Here is a 24,518-nt window from a genome sequence, read left to right as displayed (position 1 = left end):
ATATATTACACACACACACACACATATATATATGTATATATATATATATATATATTACACTCACACACACATATATATATATTACACACGCACACATATATATATATATAAATATAATAAAGTGTGTAATATATATATATACATTACACACATATATATATTAGAAAGTGTGTAATATATATATAATAAGTGTGTAATATATATATATATATATATATATATATATATATATATATATATATATATATATTACACACTTTATTTTCCGTAAACATTAGATATCGCTACACATTCATGAGAATAATTAGTCAACTACTTATAACTAACAAGGTACATCGTCCTAGACTTTTGTAAATGCAACATCCCCTGATGATGTCTCTAGTTAGTTGTAACTAGTTGACTGAAACATACTCGTGAATGTGTTGCGATACATAAATGTATATGCAAAGTAAATAAAAAGTATATCCTGCTCTACCTCGTTAAATTCATTGGATATTTTACCTCTTAATTATATTAACCTGGAATATATATATAGACACACATACATATATATGTATGTTTACGTGTGAATTAATAATTGTTTTTTTTCCTTTTTTCTTAAATTTGAATAGGTTAAGAAGTCAGTACCACGGATATTTTTTATTAACATTTGTTAAAAATAACGAAAAAGAAGAATGCAGTTTAAATTCATAGGAATACTAAAGTTAACATTGTAGACTTAGTACTAGCATAAGCTGACTTATCGCTGGAAAATTCAATATTGCAAAATGCGGATCAGACCATATACAATGCAACATAAGAAACCTTAACTTTATATATATATATATATATATATATATATATATATATATATATATATATATATATATATATATATATAAACTAACATAATACTATATATATATATATATATATAAACTAACATAATACTATATATATATAAATAAACTAACATAATACTATATATATATATATATAAATAAACTAACATAATACTATATATATATAAATAAACTAACATAATACTATATATATATAAATAAACTAACATAATACTATATATATATATATATATATATAAATAAACTAACATAATACTATATATATATATAAATAAACTAACATAATACTATATATATATAAATAAACTAACATAATACTATATATATATAAATAAACTAACATAATACTATATATATAAATAAACTAACATAATACTATATATATATATATATAAATAAACTAACATAATACTATATATATATATAAATAAACTAACATAATACTATATATATAAATAAACTAACATAATATATATAAATATAAATATAAAATATATATATATATAATAACAGAATACTAAAAAACACACACATTTAACTACATATAGGTTTAAAATAGGTCAACTCACTTGATATCTACACTCTCTGCTAAAAAAACACACACACAAAGGAAAGGTTCAACACAACGTAAACTGGGCATTTGTTCTGTTAAGTGCCTGCCCATTGGCTGATTAGGAAGGGAGCGGTGGAAACTAGGAAGCTGATTGGCTAACTAAAAATTCAATAGAATATGCGTATATAAAAACGCGAGACTACAACTCTTCGCATAAGCCTGACGAATCCTAGTCTAGATGAAACGCGGAATATTCTGTGTAGCTTAATTGCCATATATATTTTCTAACTTACTATACACACACGTATATATATATATATATATATATATATATATATATATATATATATATGTATATACACGTGTGTGTATCGTCTATTATTATTAGTATGCTATCCTTGTTTAAAAAGACATAAAAAGAGAAGTAATAATATTGAATAACACGGAAGATACTTACCGCTTTGAAGGTATGCAATCACTGAATAGGGAAAATACGAATGCAAAGATTGTCCATTAAGAATATACTATATCATTCAGCTATTTCTCTCAGATATTCAGTTCTACTTAGGCTCCTGCAATAAGGGTATAACTTAGACTCTAAATTCATAAGAGCGGTCAAAATTCGAAAGTTATTGCTTTGTTATTAGTTCACACAAGAAACACAGAAAAACACGTACAATTATTTTTAACATGTTTTCTTTAATAATTGTATTTTGTCAATGTTTTGATTAATTAATCTGATTAACATAAGATTTTCATTGTAGTCTTGCTACTACAAACGAGCTACAGTCGACTACTGTTTGCTTAAACTTTTTTATCCGTCCATCTCTCTCCGTCTCTCGTCCGGTCTTATCTCGTCACTTTCTTCCTGACTTTCTGTCTATTTATCTATGTCGGGTCGTTTTGCTTGCGTAACGGTTGGCGTCAATATACAGTCTTCATATTTTTCTTTTGTCCAATCAAGAATATGTTCTAGTTGGAATTTTACAGGTATTGTCTTGAATTCTTTTGTTTACCAAATCCTAATTAAGCATTCTGTCATTGTCTGTTGACTGATATGATAACTATTCCGGGTATGTTTGTCTGTCCACGGCTCTTCGAAAAATTGGTAAAAAAACTCAAATATATAATAAATAAAATGTTACCAAAGGCAAGATAAGTTAATTAACTGGGTAGGTTTTTAGTGTTTTTACTTAAGGTAAAATGTTTATTCGGCTTGAAAAACAAACAAGTTCAAAGTGTACGTGACCACAAGAAAAAAAATGGCAGCGTAACAAATACATTGTGACCACTTTTTCTTGTGGTCGTGTAACCTTTGAACTTGATTGTTTTTCGAACCGATTAAACATTTTACATTTTAGTAAGAACATTAAAATTCTACCCAGTTGGATAGAAGAGTAACTTATCTTGCCTTTGGTAACATTTGTTATAGATTTGATTTTTTTACCACTTTTTCGAAGGATTGTAGACAGTAAAACATACCCAAAATTGTGTTTTAATACTTTATTAGGTACTTATGCAAGTTTAATGAAGACATTAAAAATGAAAATATCGCAAAAAAAGTTTATATCGTACATATCCGTTATGGGATGAAGTTCTCCGAAAAAAAAATTTCACTTAATTTCATCAAGTAGTTTTTTTTTTTTTTTTTTTTTTTTACAGCGAAAAAAAAACAGTTTATGATACCGAGCAAAAGGTTCGATTTTTAGGAAGGAAAGCTAGTATTAAAGATTGGGAGTGGTGTCAGCGCTTTAAACTAAGTTATCTCCCCGTGGCGTGTTAAAAAAAATTCAATGTTGGCTACCTTTAACGTGCTGTCATAAAAACGTGTTTTTCAACGGATACATACAATATAACCTTTTTTCTATATTTTCATTTTTTAAAGTCTTGATTAAACTGTACAAGTATCCTTTATTAATAAAAAAGATCACAGTGTAGTATCTGTTCTGATGCTACACTTCATCTTTTCTGTCCTCGGTCAGTGGAGAAAAAATCCTTCATGACTGAAACACTTTATTTTTGTTCCTAGCCAGAGTGGCTCTTTATTCGGGAGCTGGATGTTCTCCACATTAAAAATAGAACTTGTGTCTAACTGCCCTCGTGAGGAAGCAAGTAAACAGAAATAACAACATGATTCGTCTTTTTTACTTATACTAGCATGGGTGCCCGGCGTTGCCCGGGTATTTGGAGATGTATGTTGAGCAAAAAGAAAAAAAAAAGTGGTCAATTTTTTTTAACTTTGACCCCTATTATGACCCCTTAAAATTTATTGTTTTGGGCTCAAATTAAGTTATTAAGTTAGATCCATGTCCAATGAACCTATATCTAAAATTTCAAGTGTTTATACCGAAAATTTCTCGGAGGAGTTTGGTAGAGTTCTCAAAGGTCAAATCGACAAATTTCTAGCCGAAAACCGATCACATAGATTTTCCCAAATCTCAGTACCCTGTATATCAAATTTCGAGTCTGTAGACTAAAAATTGACAGAGTTATTGCGTAGGGAAATGTACACACACAGATACACACACAGGCAGACAGACACTTTCACTTTTATAGATATATAGATTGTTTCAAGTCTTGTGTCGCTCGTCATCAAAATTCTAACTAATCTATGCGTCTTGTAAAAATAATGAATAAAAACAAATCTTATTACCATTTTCCACATGCTCTTCTCACACTATCTCCTGCTTCATATGTCTTCTGTGTGGCTTTGTCATAGCAAGTACATTGCTTAGCAGAGACGCACTTCATATTTGAATCTGAGTATTTATTTTTCGGACACTGGCATCCAGGAATGCATTCCTCTTCGCATGATTGGTCCATATACTGTCTGTCATCACAACTTGTATAGCAACTCGATCCGCACTCTGTGTATTCTTCTTGTGGATTCTTGCATTTGTAATCTATAAATATACGTTGTAATCAAGACACCAAATTAGAAAGCATGCATGTTATATGTATTATCTGGCACATTCGGACTACTATCTTCATCTTGCTCGTTATTTTCATAACGTTTTGGCCGATGTAATTACCGACCTTTATCAGATACGCCTTTTCGAACTTGAGAAGCTAATAAAAGAAAATTGGGATTTTTTTTTATGTCAAATTCAAGTACGGTTATGAATATCCGAACTGAACACAATATTTAACCATGGAATAGATTGTTCTTATTCCATCAGTTATGACTGGGAAGTAGTGTTAATTTTATGGTATTCTTAGTTATTGTGGTCTGTAGTAAGGATTGAACCTTCAACATTCAGACGGCAATCGTAACAAAAAAATAACATAAAATTAATATTTCCGCCCATGACTGATCGAATGAGAATAATTTATGCCATAAATTTAAAAGAGGGTTTCAGTTCAAAATTTCTTATCGGTTCTCCATTTCGATAGAAGGATTTCAGTTCCACTAAAATGTTATTTCGAAATAAAAATAAACGGAGGATACATCGGCCAAAACGCTGTAAATCAAACAACTCAGGTGAAAATAGTCTAAATAACTAAAAAAAAAAAAAAAATCAATTTTCAAAAAAAAAAAAAAAAAAAAAAAAATTCAGAAACATTTTCAAGATTAGCAAAATTGCTGCATGAAACAAAGTTGAATCATTTTGCATCATAAAAATTAACATCTCACTTTAAAAAATTACAAATTGGATAAATTTATTGATAAATATCGATGTTCTTTCAATATCTGATCTACCAAATGGTTTCTAATCCAACATATAATCTACAGATTTGTTTATATTTCAATATCTGATCTATTTATTGATCCTAACTCTGTGTCATTGTTTTTGCGTTAACAAGAACTTTCTTTAAAAAGACGTCTGTTGATTAATACTCTCAGCAAACGTGATTTAGTAGTAATGTAAATACCTATATGCCGACCGCCGTGCATCTTAATTGCATGGTTTCCATTCCTTAAATAGGTATCATCTTGATTATTAGGCGATTCCAACTAATATTTGAATCATTAACAGGATGCTCGTCCAATAAGTGATCGACCGAGTGGACTACATTCCGGTATTTGATCCAACTATTAACCCTAACACTAACTCTAATAACGAGTCACATATCGAATGTAAAGAACTTGACAGATCACACCATTTGGTCAATCATTTACTGAAAGAGCACCTAAATCTTTGAGATACAATGTTTAATATAAATGAGGATACATGCCTTAGTAGCATATGATTATTGCTATGGTATATTAGCTAATATATATATTTCTGATCATTTATATATATAAATGTATATATGTATGTATGTATGTCAGGTCATGTCATATGCTACTGGTACCATGTAACCCAGTACTACCTGCCTCATGGTCGGATCACCGGCGACTAAACTGGTTCCCCCATGAGACATGTTTGGTGAGGAGGATGGCTAGTCTCCCTGAAGGATTAAAAGCAAGACCTTCCAAAGAGCGAATGAACCCTTTTTCAGGGTCAACGGCCAACTAGTACCGTGTGTGTTTGTGTGTATGTATGTATGTGTGTGTTTTGGGGTGGAGAGGGCTCCTATAAGCCGTGGTAAAGGCAACCTTTTTAGGAGAAGCAAATCTCTGATTTAAAAAACCATAAAGCAGGAGACCAGTACCCGTATTAAGCTGGTCTGCAGTTTAACTTGTTGCTGGCTATCTTGCTCTTGCTTGTTGCTGGATCTCAACATTTTGAACCGAGAGAGAGACTTAGTTGTCGTACTAAGCTAAGACTCTGTAACATCATCTTTATATAGATACTCCCTCAGGCATTTGTCTATTAAACTGGTCCTGTGGCGATGGAAGTCATTTTTGGGCTCATGGACTTTAAGTGTCTGAAGGAGTGCCACTCGTCTGACAAAACGTTGCAATCATCATGTATGTACAGCATAATCACGTTTACACACTGGTTCTCCTCAGATCACTTAAGTTAAGCAACATTGAACCTAGCTAGTTCCAGATGGGTGACCATTTGGGAATTCTAGGCGCTGTATATACTCTCTCTTTATCTTGGCATTGTTTCCAGTCGTTCTGAACCTCCATTTGCCACTGGTATTTAACAAAGTTGACTCAGGAGAGGTGTTGTTGCAGATTGCGCAACTCTTGCCACAAAAATTTCATGAGCAGGCATTCTTACAGTGAATATCCATTGTCTGTTAAGACTGATGGAAGCTATCATGTATGTATGTACGTATGTTCAAAATGAAAAGCTAGCAAGATATGATTTTAAAGGATTGGATACAAAGAAGTAAATGATTGCATATGTTCAATTTGGTGATTCGCTGTGATATATAACATTAATAAATGACAGTTCTTTGAATGTCTTTATCATTAAGAAATAAATTTTTATTAATAAATGTTAAAAGAACGTTCGATATTAAGAATCATGCAATATTCACGTGAAGTATGGGTTATCTAACATATAACATTATATTGCGGAATTTTCAAAATCATACCGAAGTAGCATTTATCTAATATATCGATATTAGATCCAAACTAGCTTATTTTTCGTTTCTTCCTTCCACTATGTTATTGGCATGAATATATTTTATTTCATGTCATTTACTTTTTGATTATGCTTGTTCTAGCTAAGAAAACCTTTAAAGTAAAAAGAAATTTCCCTACTCATTGACTATTCTTTAATATTAAAGGGAGGCAACTATATCATGAATTATTTCTCTTGCCTTTTGCAAAAGTATGTGTTCTTTAGTAATAGTTGATTAACGTCGTTAAAGCGTTTATTATACAACTCCATTGTTTATTTAAATCATAACAAATTTACAACGCATAAAACCAAGAGATCTTTAAACCATCCCAAGCCAGTTCAACATTTTAGATCTTTGTCTTTGTTTATTTTCAATTAGATTCGTTCGTTTATTATAATGAAAGGGGGATAACAGAAGAGACGTTGCGAGCCTATCCTTGTTTTTGTTTGAAGTTGTATTCCCTTGGTTGCTCTGATGCTTTTCCTACTTGTGCCTCTTGGTATATTTGTATGGGTGATCTAAGTTAATTAAAGTTTCAGTTAATTTTATGCATCATTTTTGCTATTCAAGATTACTTGCTTTCATTTACTGCCTTGTTTCTTCTCCCTTTTCTCGCTCTTTCAGTTTCTAACTTCGAGTTCCAGTCCAGTTCTGAATTGCTTTGCATCAGTACATTATTTGCAACCCATTCGCCTCTAATATCGCCATATCATTACCTTATTATAGTAAGGTTGGTTTCTATAGATCTTTAAAATCTCCTCTTTACCATATTTTATAGAAAATAACATCATTATAAGAAATCTGATTTGTCTTCCAATTAATGCAAAAAGACTTTGCTTTCTTCTTGCATGTGGAATTGTTCAGTAACTTATCAGTAATCTGGTCAGGTAGGCTTCTATGCTTTGATTAAATGGCGAAACGCCTTTAATTCCATTTCCAAATTTTGCACCAATCTCTCAGCAACCCCATTCGATTGTGGGTGTGAGTTAGTGTTTTATACAGAATGCATGCAATACGCTTTAACCAAGTGCAAGTTTCAAATTCTTCGTCATCAGAGTCACAGTCTTGGAGGCTGGTAATAATAAAGCTGAATACAGTGACATCATTAAAAAAAAGTGTATTAACAAAAGCATGTTACAGAAGAACATATAATTCTGAGGTAGAGTATAACATGTTAGATACAACAATATTTATAGTCTCTGGGTAACTCCATTATTCCATAAATAGGTATATCAATTTACCCCATAATGCTATGAAGATAGCTTTCCATCACATAATTCTGATGCATTGTCTGCGATTGTCTTTTTGGGTACTCTATTTCCTAAAAATATTATTTTCAGTTACTGTGGTGACCTTTCTGTCTCTCGGTCACCCTAAAAACGAATCTACCAATATCAAGAATAAGCCGATATCAATAACGTTTGCATAACTATGTGCATATTTAAACAACCTCCCTATAATTTTCTAACGTCATTTTCAAACAGCCTTTTAATTTTTGTGTCCGCTGAAAGTTTGTTTTGAATATGGCCCTAACAGATCACTGTATCCGGGTGGATATCTTATACATAATGAAGAGACAACCAAAATGGTCAGATGTAAACACATGAGCTTTTCTTTAATACCAGGTACATACATGATTCTATTTCACAAGATGCTAATGGCAAATATCGGATCGCGTTCTTAGATAAAACATTTCCAATTCATTTTATTAATTATATTTAATGTTATTAGTTTTTTTTTATATTGCTTAATGTTAATCCACTCTTCCCTCACACACAGAAGTCCACCTACTGTCATTCATTAAAACTGGATTTTATTTGATAAGAGATGTCTTGTTTTATGCACCGGTTTTGATCGACTAAACGAGGTGGGAAACCACTTTATCTAGATATGTTCGAAACGAATAGCCGATGCTCAAAATGTATAAACATTTTGACCCCTCGCTTTACTTAAAACTTCACCAAAAATCAGGAAATTAACCAATTTTAATGACATTTTCAGTATTTATCAAATAATGATCACGAAATATAATGAACTTGTTATTTTTATTTAAATCTTAGTGAAATGTATTATTTTGTTTAAACAAAAAAACACTTTTACTAAAATTATAGTAAAAAAACAAATTTATTTTTGCTTTTTTTTAATGAAAATAAAGCATTATAAATTGTTACAATAACAAAAAGAAAAATTAATTTCTCGAACTATTGATATTGTCATGGGATTAAGCATTGTTTATTTAATATTTTCATTTAAAAAATTATAATTGCAAAAAATATTTCTATTTTGTTTTAGAATACATGTTTTGCATAATTTTTATAAGATTTTAATATTTTCTTTGCTTGAATCAACGTGAAACTTTCGGTATAACATAATTTTTATATAATCTTGAAAAATAACTTTTTTTTAAAAGCAGTGGCATAGAAAAATAAATTAAAAGTAGTAAAAATAATACAAATATTCATGGTAAGAATGTACGGATATATGGCTGAGGGAAAACAAGAAAACAGCACTGCCTAACTCCCTATAATTACCTAACGTCATTTTCAAACAGCCTTTTGATTTTCGGACAGTTCGGGCTTCCGTAGAATCCACATTTAGACGAATTCGTTTATTTTTGTTTATGCAAAGATAGAATCTTTCGCTTTGGGGGTTAATTAAGCTATTTTTTGTACAAACAAGGTGTTTTTTTTTAATTTAATTCAATATCTTAGCACTTTACTAATTATCTTTGAAATAGACCCAGAAAACTAATATTTATCTTTCAAAGGATTTCTACTATGAATTTAACTTCAAAATTGAGCGGAAGTTGTTAGCTTCTGAATATCGCTGTAAAAGCATTTTTCATTAAAACTTTTTTTTTTACGTGCACAAATATTTTTTTCTTTTTTTTGGAAATTAACTTTAGGCTTTAATCTTTTAAATACAATCAAAAAGTAGTCAGAAACATACAAAAAATTATGATTAACCGGCTTTCAAAATTATGTCCCCCGTATTTTTTCGCCATTATTGCTCGTACCTACATTTATCGAATCCAGTCAATAATAAACGAATAAATCCTTCCAGAGGATTCATGGACGATTCTGAATCCAGTGATACTTATATTTTTAATTTATATTTTTATTTGCAGTTCATTTTTCAAATTAATGTCGTTTCGAATTACTGGTTATTTAAAAATATTTTTTCTAATAAAAGATAGTTTTGATATTTAAGTTAAATAATTAATATTTAAAACACTGTATCAATAACTGTTGAATAATTTAAGTTAACTATTCAATTAGTTAATATGCATATCCCGCACAGCCATTTTATTTCATTTGTTTTCACTCTTCCATACAGCATGCTTTGAATAGATCTGTTATATCCACCATTTGAAAAAGGGATTCCCTCGAAATATATCATGGAACATTGTCACACACAGTATACCTCTTCAAGTAAGACATTAATACTTAAAATCTTGTTCTGTCCCTCTAACTAGGAGTGATCATGAAAATTGAATATATATATATATATATATATATATATATATATATATATATATATATATATATACTTATTGATTTGCAAATTGTCACTTGTTTTCGTCTTTCTTCCTCAACACCGACTACATTCCATTCCTCACATTATGATAGCCTTCTAAATCTCTCCTACATACCTATCTCACACAATGCTTCAAGCAAACTACATCTCAGTTTTATTTATGTATATTTGCGTTGCTTTAAGTTAATATTTTGTTTTATCTACAATCTTTGTTTGGATGAGGAAAGGGTTTATTATCATTTTTAATATCAACAAAAAGAAACAGAGCTGATAAGTACAACTATAACGATCCACTGAACTATACAGTAATAAACTAATTTAAATTTTTTATAACTATTAAAAATAATTTTCTAAAAAACAAATGACATATTTTAAAAACTAAAAAGATGGATGTAAAAAGACTCCCGAGCATTGCGGGTCAGGGACAGCTGGTTTACTATTAAAAATATTCTAATTCGGTTTTGTTGCTTTGTGTGGACACTTTTTCTATTTTCATAGTCTATTATCGGGTGGAATTTCTTATTTCGGATATTGGATATCTTGTCTCAATTTAATTCGCATTTGTGCTCATTTACGACAATAGCTGCCTCGTTTAACTTATTCAAAATAAGTTTCGTTTTGTGTTTCTTTAATGGATATTCAATAACATGCATATCATCCTGATATGCGTCTTATAGGATTAAAAATTTTTTTTTCAATAATGTTGTTTCAACAAGAGTAATCTAAACACATTCATGCTCAGCATGACAAAAAGAAGCACTTGGATCAGACAGAAAGCTGGAGTAAATGACATCATTGTCATCATACGAACGAACGAGAAAACAGACAAGCAAGTTCCCTTTTTCAAAATATACAGACAATAGGTGAACATCTAAAGCGACAGAATGGACCCTGAAGCAATAGAAACGATCTAGAAAAACGCCAAAAACTAGATGAAGAAACAACAAGGCCGCTGGAAAAATGGTGGGATCTTTCTATCGATCCAGTAGATATCTCACTTCTGATGCTATTCTCTATCTATATAAGAGCCAAGTACGTCCAAGGATGGAATACTATTGCCACATCTGGGCAGGAGCTGCTAGAAAGGACTTGTCCTGCCTTGATAGAGTTCAAAATAGACTTCGTAGCCTCGTAGGAGATGTCCTTTTCTCTTCCTTGCAACCTCTATCTCACAGAAGAAATGTTGCGAGTTTGTCTCTGATGTATCGTTATTTTCATGGAAAGTGTTCGACTGAGCTTCAATCTATGGTCTCCCCTCGCCAAACTTTCACAAGAAACACTCGTCTAGCTGTAAACACTATCAATAATTCCCCCCACTCTTTATCTGTGCCTAAACCTAAACGTAGATTCCATGAACAAAGCTTCTTTCTTAGAACTGCACGCCTGTGGAATTGTCTTCCGTTTTCCTGCTTTCCGGCTGACTACAATATGGTTGTCTTCAAGTCTAACGTAAATAAGTTCTTGATGAGCCGTTCCATATAAGTTATCAAATTTACCAAATTTTCATTACTAATGATTACTATATTGTCCAATTTCTACTGTACACTCTTTAACCCTTATCCCTGAGTGGCCTTCAGGCCTTGATAAGTGGTGACCCCCATGTAAAAAAAAAAAAAAAAAAAAAAAAAAAACAACGACAACAGCTGACGGGGTCCTACGTGACTGCTCTTAGTTAGGGGGCAGAACAAGATTGAAAGCAACCAGAGAGGGGTTTCTCCTCTAGGATTGATCAAAACCCCTAATGGTGATGATTACGATAGTACTGATGTTATTTCAATTACCTTCTGAAAAAATATAGGTTTAAATCTTTATGCAAGACAGTAAATGAGTCCACTTTAATTATCCGGATGCTTATTGAAATAACCCCTGGTAGGAATGAAATATAGACGATGACCTTTTTCTTGGGGGTATCATGAGTCACACTTCTTCAGATATCAGGTCTATTATTGCAGAAATCGATAATCATAGCTCTCCAGTCTATACATTCGGTCTTTCTGATGAGATCCATAGTCGTGTTTCAAGTGACCCTGTTGAGACGTTCAGTGAACTTTGTTGTCTTCCTCCGCTCTTTTTTTTTTTCATGACAATTTTTCATAACATCAAGTTTTTTCCAAGCCGTTTGCTCGCATTAAATGGCCGAAGAACTTTGAATGTCTGTCGTGAACGGTATTAAGTAGTAATTCGCTGTACTCTGCCTTACTCATGCCTTCTTCGTTTGTTTTCATGAGATTCCTAGAATTCTCAAGAACGATAACTCTGCTGCTTCCAAATGACTTTCAATCACACTAACAAGTAAAATTTAAAATATACAATTTATGAAGAAATTTATGTAAACAGTGTGTGTATTTATGCTTCTCTTTGTTTAGACAGTGTGGATATGTGCGCATTCATAGTCTTTGCTTCAATTTCTTCTCCATTTGACTGACTTGTTCAATTATTTGGGTACAATAAAATTCCTTTTTCATAAGCTACAGTGGGCGCTCAGGATGCGCATCGATTAAAAATTAATACAAATCTGTTTGTGTGCAGTCTGTAAAGTTCCATGTAGATTAAAAGAATGGACAAAGAAAGAAAAAAAAATGGCCGCCTTTATTCTTTATATGCTTGCGATATTGTCACCTAACATGCAAATGAGATGCTTCCGGTCGGATATAAAAAGCCTGATTTTTCAGAGACAGGGTTGATTTTGGATTTGAATGTCAGAGTAGCAAGTGCTGTCAGTAGTGCATAGTGTTTTATAGTTGAGTTTTGACATCAGATTTGGAATTAAGTTTTGACAGCAGAGCGTCGAGAATTTGGAGTAGCGAGTTTTTAGGAGCAGTGTGTCGAATTACATTTTTTAACCGCAGGGTGTGCATAAATGATTTTGCACATGGACGTATTTGAACACAGATTTCATGACTTGGTATTTTTACAGGTTTGTCTTTTTCCCTCGTTTATAGCCACCATTGGTAAAACAATGTGATAATGCTTTAAATGCACATAATTTTGAGGTGATGTTTGTACAGTTTCACTCATATTACTGCTTACTAATTACATACAATTGAAAGACATGTCACTCCTATAACTTCGTCAATATATTGCCAACAATGACTGATATTCGTCGGATATAGTTTTTGAACCCATTGAAAACATTTTTAACAGCAGATTTGACAGCGGAGCGTCAAGATTTGGAGTAGAGTTTTCACAGTGTAGCGTCGAGATTTGGAGTAGAGTTTTCACAGTGTAGCGTCGAGATTTGGAGTAGAGTTTTCACAGCGGAGCGTTGAGATTTGAAGTAGCGTTTTGATTTAGTTGACTGGGTTCGAGCTTTGTGACCAGCAGTAATTATCACTTCCTGTACTGATGATTGCGTAAGCATAAAACACTAGTGTTAGTAGGTATCTAAAAATTATTAATAGTTATTGGAAAAAATATTATAGCTATAAACCCTTTTAAGTAAAATTAACGTTGAGCCTTATTTATGAATTGAGAATCAAGCCGAAAATTAGTTGCGTACGTCATTCACAAACTTCCTGTTTGTTCGTATACTTTTATCGCTGGTTGACATTATGACAAGCCCACTTACATGGCTTCATAAGTATCTTAATTCACTTTCATTTAAGGGGTAATTCCTGGTAGCCGAGAAGAAGAGCGCTATATTGATAAGCCAAGATTGACTTTTTTTTACTAGCTCCAAGTCCCACGATCAGTAGAAATTATTACTTCCTGTACTGATGATTGCGTAAGCATGAAACACTAGTGTCTATCGGTATTAAAAAATCTTAATATTAATTGGAACAAATATATATATATATATATATATATATACTAGCATTTCAGCCCGGCGTTGCTCGGGTGTTTGGAAGTGTATGTTGAGCAAAAAAAAAAAGCGATCAATTTTTTAAACTTTGACCTCTATTCTGACCCCTTAAAATTTACTGTTTTGGACTCAAATCAAGTTATTAAGTTTGATCCATGTCCAAGGAATCTATATCTAAAATTCCAAGTGTTTAGACCCAAAATTGTCGGAGGAGTTTGGTAGAGTTCTCAAATGTCAAATCGTTGAACTTTGACCCCTTAACAGCCAAATTTCAGGCCGAACCCGGATTACAAAGATTTTCCCAAATCTCAGTGCGCTGTATATCAAATTTCGAGTCTGTAAACTGAAAATTGACAGAGTTATTGCATAGGACAATGTACACACACACAGACACGTTCACTTTTATAGATTAAACAAAAATATATACATAAATATATTATGGAAACAATTTTGTGTTTACTGTAAACTTTTTACGCAAATATTATGCAAGTATAAATCATGTAGAATATCTGCATGAATATAATTGCACGTAATAGTTGAATAAAGATGATCATCCCATAAATAAAAGGAAAACACTAATAAGGAATTAATTAAAATGAATGTTTTCAAGAATATGGAAATTAGCTAGATCTTTTGCTAGTGAATGCAATTCCACACCCCATATATAAGAAAATTGTATTTTCTTTTTAAATAAATAGAAAAGAGGGTTTATAATATGAATATCAATACTCACAAAAGAAAAACGAATTTATAGGAGTATATATACATATATATATATATATATATATATATATATATATATATATATATGCATTATTATCAATTTTTATACAAATATGACTTCCCTTATATTTTGTAGTTTTCAATAAACCAGCAAAATTATAGCTTGCTTATGAATGTTATTTTACTAACTACTTTTCTCTGCGGATAAAAGCCATTTTTTGAACTCCATGGAATACGAGGGACGTGCAATAAGTAATGCCCCTGACCCACTTCCAGTTGTCTGATCTAGCTGAAATTTTGCATGTGTAATGATTTATATCTCTACGGGTTATGTAGCAAATTACAGCTCTGAACTAAATGTGGTTTCTGTTTTACAGGTGTTTGACCTGAGTCAGGTGTGAAATGGAGCCTGTTGAATGTCGAGCAGTGATCCGGTTTTTGTATTTGAAAGGACGCACACCACAGGAGACTTTTGATGAAATGAAAGGAACTTATGGTGATAATGCCCCATCATATGACCTTGTAAAATGCTGGCATCGTGAATTCAAACGTGGCCGGAAGTCTGTGGAAACACCTCCCAGACCTGGTCGCCCCCTTCTGCCATTGATGAGGCATCTGTCCGTCAAGTTGAGGCTGCCATTTTGGAAGATCGGCGCATTACTATTCGCCAAATAGCCCAAGATGTCAAGATTAGTACAGAGTCTGTGGAAAGTATCATTCATGACCATTTGCATATGCATAAGGTGTCTGCCAGATGGATTCCCAGGTTGCTCACCCTATGCCAGAAGCGAGAACACGTTGAGTGCTCGAGGATGAATTTGGAGATGTGCCAAGAAGATGAGTCAAAGTTTTTCAAAAGACTGATTGCACAGGATGAAACCTGGGTCCATCCCTATGATCCAGAGACTAAACCCCAGTCAATGCAGTGGAAGCACTTGGACTCACCACCTCCAAAGAAGGCAAGGGTGCTGCCCTCCGCTGGCAAGGTCATGCTCACAGTCTTCTGGGACCAGGACGGAGTAGTGATGACAGATTTCCTGGCAAAAGGTACCACGATTACAAGAGCCTATTATGCTTCACTTTTGAGGAAATTAAGGGAAGCTATCAAAATCAAGAGGTGGGCCAAGATCAGCAAAAGTATCCTCCTGCAGGACAACGCTCCGGTCCACAACTCGCATGTCACCAGATCAGAAGCACGAGCGTGTGGTTATGAAATCTACTCCATCCTCCCTACTCTTCTGACTTTGCACCCTCTGACTTTGACCTCTTTCCAGCCATAAAGTTGTTATTGAAAGGAAAGCGTTTCTCAGATGATGCAGCCTTGATTTCTGAAGTCACGTCCTGGTTGAAGGACCAACCTGGGGTGTTTTACAAAAACGGTCTCCAGAGCTGTATCAAACGATGGGAGAAATGCATAACTCTGGGTGTTTCCTATGTAGAGAAAGACTAATAACTGTGCCAAGTTTCGTTGCTCTACTGCTATGGGAAGTGGGTCAGAGGCATTACTTATTGCACGCCCCTCATATATATTTTCACAGCCAAACAACGTTGCAGTCTACAAGAGCCATGTATATATATATATATATATATATATATATATATATATATATATATATATATATATATATATGTTTAAATACATTTATAAAATAAACTTAGAACCAATACTTTTTCAGAAGTGCTCAACGCAAAATAGAGCTTTATAAAAATAATTTTATATAAACATTCGAACAGCCGACACATTAATAATTCTCGGGGTTGTAGGATCAACTGAATATTATACTTTAAATTGTCCCGAAAAGTAACGAGAGATGATGAAATTGGCCATCAAAGAAAACAAAATTTAAATTTACTTTTTACATGGGTGGTTTGGGTAAGGCTCTTCCAAACGTGCCATTATCCCCAACCAGTTTATATCTACCTCTATCCGCGGCCCATACACGTTCAAAGGTCTCATATACATAAAAGCCTCACAATGAGCATAAAATTTTCTTACCCTCCTCTACCCTCGCCAGGTATAACGCATGTAAAGCAAGCTTAACCTAGATTCACACATGCATTTACTCGTCAGCCAGACATGGTTAGACTACCAACCGTTCACACATACATTTCACCATATAGTAACTGTTTACAAGCACAGAGGGAAACCAGTTGCAATAATGCACACACATTTACTCACTTACATATTCAAATATACGCATGAATTAATACAATTATATATACGTTTAAGGAAAAAATCTATCGACAATTGAACAGTCACTTAAAACGATTAGCATTTTTATAACATTTAAATGTGGTTTAATAAATTGGTGCTAGTGCACTGCATGAACCAGAAGTTGGTAATTCTGCATATTACGAACCGGAATTCTCATAAATGTCTGCTCGGGCTCGACCGGCATCTGACATCACCACTGGAATATGCCAAGTGCCGGTAAAAATGCCCGGACACCCATTCAAATCATTGTTTTTATTCAAATAGTATTTTCAAGTTAAATTCAATTTTTATGATATTTTTATTTATTAAATTGGTAGGTGAAAATACATAATAGTTACAAAGCACCCTCCCCAGGTTAAGAATGGCTTTCTACATAACTTTACTTCAGCGTGGTAACATAGATAATGCACAAGTACCCGCTATTGTAAGTCCAGCTATACTGTACATTTATGAGAAATCCGTAACAATAACAACATCCGTTTCGTACAATGTAGCAATACAGAGGAAGTTTCATGAGAATATGAAATTCACAAGTGGTCCCCAGTCGCATATATATCCCCGTTAGGGAAAATGAAGATGTTAAGGTTTTGCAAATCTTGCAGGGAGGTGTCGACATCCTCCTACATACAGCGCCTGGTATTCTCAAATTGGTCACCAATCTGGTACTGACCAGGCTCAACGTTGCTTAACTTTGGTGCTCTAGCAAAAATCGGTGTGCAATGTGATTATATCGTATATACCACGTAACATGCAGAAGTTTAAATGTAATGTGAACAGACATCTCGCTGCTCAACTCCCTACATAGTCTGCTGTAGATATGGTCCCAAGTTAAAATCTTTACACCTAAGTAGCAATATGCCTTGTTTAAGGCAAACAAGAGTAAAAAAAATGCAAATTAACGCTAAAATCAAATAAACTGTATTAATGTGTAAAGACTTATTAATTCATCTCTACGACCATATCAAAATAGTGGAAATGAGGCAAATGAAATATAAAACTCATAATAATGTATGATACGAGGGATGTTCCAAAAGTAATCCCTCCTATTTTTTTTTATTTGGACCGAATGGATCAGATGTGATTGAAAAGTGCATTGTTATAACTGCTGAACTTATGCATTAATGAAAGTTTTGTCTCACTGTTGCAGATATTGACGATGTGAGATTAAGAAAGTAACCCCTGCTAGAAAAGACTTGTCCTGCCTTGATAGAGTTCAAAATAGACTTCGTAGCCTCGTAGGAGATGTCCTTTTCTCCTCCTTGCAACCTCTATCTCACAGAAGAGATGTTGCGAGTTTGTCTCTGATGTATCGTTATTTTCATGGAAAGTGTTCAACTGAGCTTCAATCTATGGTCCCCCTCGCCAAACTTTCACAAGAAACACTCGTCTAGCTGTAAACACTATCAATAATTCCCCCCCACTCTTTATTTGTGCCTAAACCTAAACGTAGATTCCATGAACAAAGCTTCTTTCTTAGAACTGCATGCCTGTGGAATTGTCTTCCGTTTTCCTGCTTTCCGGCTGACTACAATATGGTTGTGTTCAAGTCTAAAGTAAATAAGTTCTTGATGAGCCGTTCCATATAAGTTATTAAATTTACCAAATTTTCATTACTATCGATTACTATATTGACTAATTTCTACTGTACACTCTTTAACCCTTATCCTTGAGTGGCCTCTGGGCCTTGATAATGTGGTGATGCCTTTGTAAAAAAAAAAAAAAAAAAAAAACCCTGTCGTGGACGTCTATCACAGAGATGCGTCATTGAATATCTTGAAAAATTGAGAATGGTGGTGAATATGTAGAAAAATCAATTCTGGAACAGAAAAGGTCGCTCAGTTTAATAACACCACTCCCGTCTTCGTAGCTCTTCAACTTTTTTGAGTTAAAAAAAATAGGCGGCTTTATTTTTGGAACGACCCTCAGATGACAAAACACACCTTGGACGCTGATGTACAGCTATCTTTCATCGCTGGCATTGAGAATGATGGTGACTATGTAGAAAAATAAATTCTGCTGCCCAAAAGATCGCTTGGTTTAATAGTACTACTTCTGTCTTCATAGATTTTCAAGTTTTTCACTTAGAAAAAAAAAGTTTTTTTCTTTGGGACAGATACTCGTAATATTCATATTATTAATATATAATTAAATTATTAGCTCAATGACTAACTATAGAGTGGCCCACTTAAAAGTAGTCCGATCTCTCTAATCTTTCTCTTAACCACATACTGACACCACAAAAAATGCAATTCTATTTCCAATAAGATGGCGCTACATCCCGCAGATCAATGACAAGAGTTCATGACATGTCTACGGAAGAGAGAACAATAAGCAAAAGGTTATGGCCACCACGTTCCCTGGATTTTTATCGATGGAGCACTTTAAAACAAAAGGTTTATGCAAATAATCCTCACAGTCTAAACCAACTAAAGGAGAACATTATTAACGCTATCAGGAGAATCACCAGAGAAGATCTACATGCAGTATCTCTAAACGTTGTTAAACGTGTCCAGAAATGCATATAGATGTCAATGGAGAGCACTTTCAGCATCTTTTATAACACGGCAGGTAATTTAAACAATAAAAGAATGTTCCTCCTCTCTACTACATTTCCGGGACTACTTTTAAGTGGGCCACCTTGTATATTCTAGTTCGCTTAACCTACTGAATTCTACAGTCGACACGACCTTTCACTGTAGTTTATGAATTTAAACTGCTTATTAGTTAGTTTAATTTAGTTGAAATTATTATAGTATTCAAAGTAGTATTGGATGTTAAGTTATGGATGTTTTTTTTATTGTTATCTCATAAGAGATTATATTAAACTTTTTTTATAGAGAGAAATCGAAGTCAAATCAAAAGAAAGTAAAATAAACATGTATGAGAATAAAGAAAAACAAAAATGTTTTCTTTTTTTATATAAATAAAACAGTATATGTGTGTATGTGTAAAAATATTTAACTGATAAACTATTAAACTACTGGTCACATATCACTGAAATTAATAGGAAATAGTAATCATTCACCAATGATGTTTTATACAAAGTATAATCTTTGGATGGATGAATAACGCGCACAGAAATATATCAGCAGGTTAAAATAGAAAATGTTCATTTCAACTTATGGACATTACTTTTGCGCATGCGCAAATTTATTTCTAGCTTGAAGTAGTTTAATTTTAAATCTTTCTTATCTATCTGTCGATAGTTGAAACGACAGGGAATGCGGCTTGAGTGCTAAATGTTTTGGTTTCGATTCTAGCAGATGGTACCGAAGTTATTTTTTTTGTTTTAATCTTTTGAAATCAATACTATATATTAGGTACAATATAATATTTAATAAATGATTGGCTCTATAATGATAAATACGAATCTGCTCCTCCCACGCTAGTTTTTAATATTTGAAGAGAATACTCACCTCATAACCGAACAAAAGTAGTATTTTCCCTCCATTCGTCAATGTTAACAAGACAACTGCTTTTTTTTTTTTCTAAATGAAATGTCATTTCTCATCTGATCTTGATCAAATTTAGTCATGCAGAAAGAAAGTCTAAAATTCCTCTCAAACCCTAACTCCGCACAACACAAAAAGGGTCCTAGCTTATATGAACTTCATATGTTCATGTGCCGTTATCAAATTTATCATATATCGATTGAGATAAAGTTATGACATCTATATAGGGTTATGCATTTGTATGTGTATGATTCACTCCTAAACTAAAAAAAAAAGTTGTAACGTGAAAGTAATAGAAGAATGAGATTTACCTTTTTTTATTCATATCAACAAGCACACACACACGTTTGTATATTCGTATGCACAAGGATTAACTCCTAAACTAATTAACCGATCATTAAACGTTTTGAAACACAGTTATTAAGTGTAAGAATCAATAATGTCCATTTATTTTCGATTTTTCATCTGTTAGATGTGAATAAACAAATAGGTTGGAAGAGTTTGGAATAATCGAGATGGACGCATGTATGAGAAGAAAAAATGTTTTCATTTTAATAATTGAAGAGAATACTCACTGCATAATCGAGCCAGAGTAACATTTTTCCTCCACTCGACAATGACGCCATTGAGAGCACACTGCCTTGCATATGCTTCCAATGCTATGCACATGCTCTCGGCATTGTTATTATCTTTCCGAGTGCACATGTCTCGCATGCACAACTCATAGAATAAATGGAACTGGACAATATCATCACACTTGGAGAAAAGTTCTTTGGTCTTTAGAACCTGACAGTATTCTTTCGCCAGATTCTTGTTCTGAAATAAATAATAATAAAAAAAGTAAATAAAAAAATTACATAGAAAATATACAAATAAATATCTAAAAAATATCTAATAGGTATAAAAACAATTATCCTCAACCACTTTTCCGCTTTAATCTAATATATAAAACGCTATATGTGTGTCTGTTTCCATATTTTGAAACTATCTTCCGAAACTAAAAGTCACAGAGCGGCGCTAGGGACCTCAAATGATTGGATTTTTTTATGAACCGTTCTTTTATGGGTCTTTAGTCAGTTAAAATAGATTTTAAGGGGTCAAAAAACGGGTCAAAATTGAAAAAATATCGTTATATATTTTGTACATTAATCTTAGTTTATTTTTAATTTTTAATCAGTTCATATGTTTGTCACGTTGGTACAGTGGTAACGTCATCAGCTTTGAATGCTACAGTTTTGCTTTCGGTTTTGATTCTAACTGATGGCATCCAAACACTTTTCTTTTTGCTTTTGAAATCACGACTATAATAATATATACACAATTTGAACGAATTAAAATATCATATATATTTATAATATATTATAAATACAAATCTGTACACATCGTGTGCGTACACACACACACACACACTCACACACACACACACACACACATAGTAATACCTTGAGATATGAATGGACTAAGATACGAGTGTTTTGAAATATGACGATACATTGTATTTATATTTACGCCCTAAGATATGAAGATTATTTGGAGATATGATCTAAAAAATCACACGATACCAAAACATAAAAAAAAAACGTAAAGCCAAAAAACAAATACAAAATGGAAAGCGAGAAAAAGTGTATGTATGTCGTAAGCTAGCCCTCTCTCCCTGCCTCTTCCTATTCCTAGGTCACCTTCGATAGCTGCTCATCCCTGTGTTCGTGGTAAGTTGATTATAATTTTATTATTTATTTTTAAAAATTCCTCCTTTCTGTTATATTAAGGCTTAAATGTTAAGTATTTATGTTCGTTCAATATTTGTAATTGTGTATAATTTTACCCCTATTTAGTTACATATCGTGTGGTGTGTGTGTGCAAGTAACCTTATTTTTCTCCCTCCTTCCATGCATTCTGTACGTTAGCACTCGCCTAGGCGATGAGTCCAGCTATTTTTTATTGTTTTTATTAACATTTATTATTATATATCGATTTTCGTATCATTACTGTTGTATTTATTTTTCTTTAGTGATTGTTGAGTGTAATTTAAGTTTGTTTTGGGTAACTTTCGTACCCTTGTAACAGATTAATTCTATTTCTTTTAATTCGAATGGGAATAATTATTTTGAGGTATAATTTTTTTTAAATACGTCAGCGGTCATGGAATAAATGAAATTTGTATCTCAAAGTATTACTAATATATGTTAAGCTCGTGTCTTTGCCTACACATCTGTACGACCATTGCTCTCTCTCTCACACACACACACACACACACACACACACACACACACACACACACACACACACACACACATCTATATGCAACTTTACACTGGCACTTTATATATATATGTATGTATATACCAGGTACCTTCAATAAGTTTCCAGATTTTTTTATACAGGCATTTAAAATTGTTGTAGACGCTACAAAATTCAGTATATTATTGCTATACATCTTATGAGATGACTGACTATTTTTATGATTGCAGGTTCAAATGAACAGCTACAGCAGGAATTGGAATACACCCTACTAAAGCCTAATTGTCACAGCTGGTGAATTTCAAAAATACTATCTGGACGTAAGAAGAATATGTAATAAAATTCTATTTTAAATTTTGTAAAAAAATGCAACAAAATCGTATGGAATGCTTCAGACTGCTTTTTAGACCATCTTGCATGAATCGAGCATCAGTTTTTGATTGGCATAAGAGATTTAAGGAGAGCAGGAAGTCTTTAGGGATGGTGAGGTGTGAGAGGAGTAAGGAAGTCAGAACACCAGAGTTGATTGGCCAAATAAAGAATTAAATGGATAAGGATCGTCGTGTGTCTATAGAGACAATAAGTGAACAGTTTGATGTCAGTGTGTGAACCATATACACAATTAATCGGAAGGAACTGAAGATAGGGAAGATTTATTTTTCATTACATTTTCACCCCAAACAAGGCACATTGCCACTTTAGTGTAGGGCGCTACTATTAGGGGCAGCAGATACTGGGGTACTATGTAGCGAGTTGGGCAGCAAGATGTCGGTTCACGTTACACTTGAACTTCTGCATATCAGTACAGTTGGGGAAGCAGGGACCTAGAATGGAATTACAAAGTCTAGCGGTTCTGGGGAAGAAACTACTGGAGTAGAAAGCTCTTTTACATCTAGGGATCTCTACTGTGTGGGGGTGGGATTTAGCTGCCTGTCAGGTTTGTCGAGGGTGTTTACGTCAATTTGCACAAAGTTTATCCCAAGGGTGTCCCATCCTTGCCACAGACTATTTGACCAAGATGAGCATCAAGACAGTTCCTTACCTTCCCTACCAGACCTTGCTCCCTGTGACTTTTGGTTTGTCGCTAAGCTCAAGGAAAACCTTAGAGGCTGTCGTTATGAGACAATTTGAAGAGATGACAGAGGGTGTGACAAGGGTCACTGACATGCTCACACAAAAGGACTTCAATGGGGCCTTCCAGAAGTTGTTGGAACGATACAAGTGCATTACAGCCGGAGGAGCTTACTTCGAAGGGAACTAGAGTTTCATGTGTGTGCTATCAATAAAAGTGCCCATACAAAAAATGTCTGGAAACTTATTGAAGGCACTTCATATGTATATATTACGGCCAATACTTATTACCATTATACTCTAAGGCATTTCATGTTTGTGCGTACGTTATCACCCTCTACATCTATATTTTAAAAGACGAGATTGTTTGATCGCCGAAGATGCAATGCAAATAAATTAATCAAAGAATTCATTTGATGTTGGTGCTATGTCGATTGGGAAACGCACAGAAAAATACACTTTCTTGGTTTTCAGATAAAAATCAAATTATATTATCTGCCCTGTCCAGAAATGGTAGAATACTATTGTGGGGTGTGTGTTTGTACCGGACATTCATAGAATTAAAGTATGTCACAAACTCCAACAGTGGTTTCGCAGATACACCCTCTCCATAAGCAGA

At 33.2% G+C, this 24,518-nt stretch overlaps 1 protein-coding gene across 1 annotated transcript in view; it reads right to left on the bottom strand.

The window, feature by feature from the left end:
- The window catches only part of LOC145291527 (uncharacterized), a 1,250,821-nt gene that overhangs the window by 891,159 nt on the left and 335,144 nt on the right, over nucleotides 1–24,518 (bottom strand). Inside the window, exons 16-17 of the mRNA XM_080137518.1 lie at nucleotides 21,163–21,403; nucleotides 4,049–4,298 (exon numbers count right to left, since the gene is read on the bottom strand). Coding sequence (XP_079993644.1) covers nucleotides 4,049–4,298; nucleotides 21,163–21,403 — 491 coding nt within the window. The remainder of the gene's footprint in view (nucleotides 1–4,048; nucleotides 4,299–21,162; nucleotides 21,404–24,518) is intronic.

This window comes from Euprymna scolopes, chromosome 12 (genome assembly GCF_053919585.1).
Source record: "Euprymna scolopes isolate OS-2025 chromosome 12, ASM5391958v1, whole genome shotgun sequence".
In the NCBI taxonomy this organism is placed as follows: Eukaryota; Metazoa; Mollusca; class Cephalopoda; order Sepiida; family Sepiolidae; genus Euprymna; species Euprymna scolopes.
Note: the sequence above shows the minus strand (reverse complement) of the source record. Positions and strands in the feature narration are given on the sequence as shown.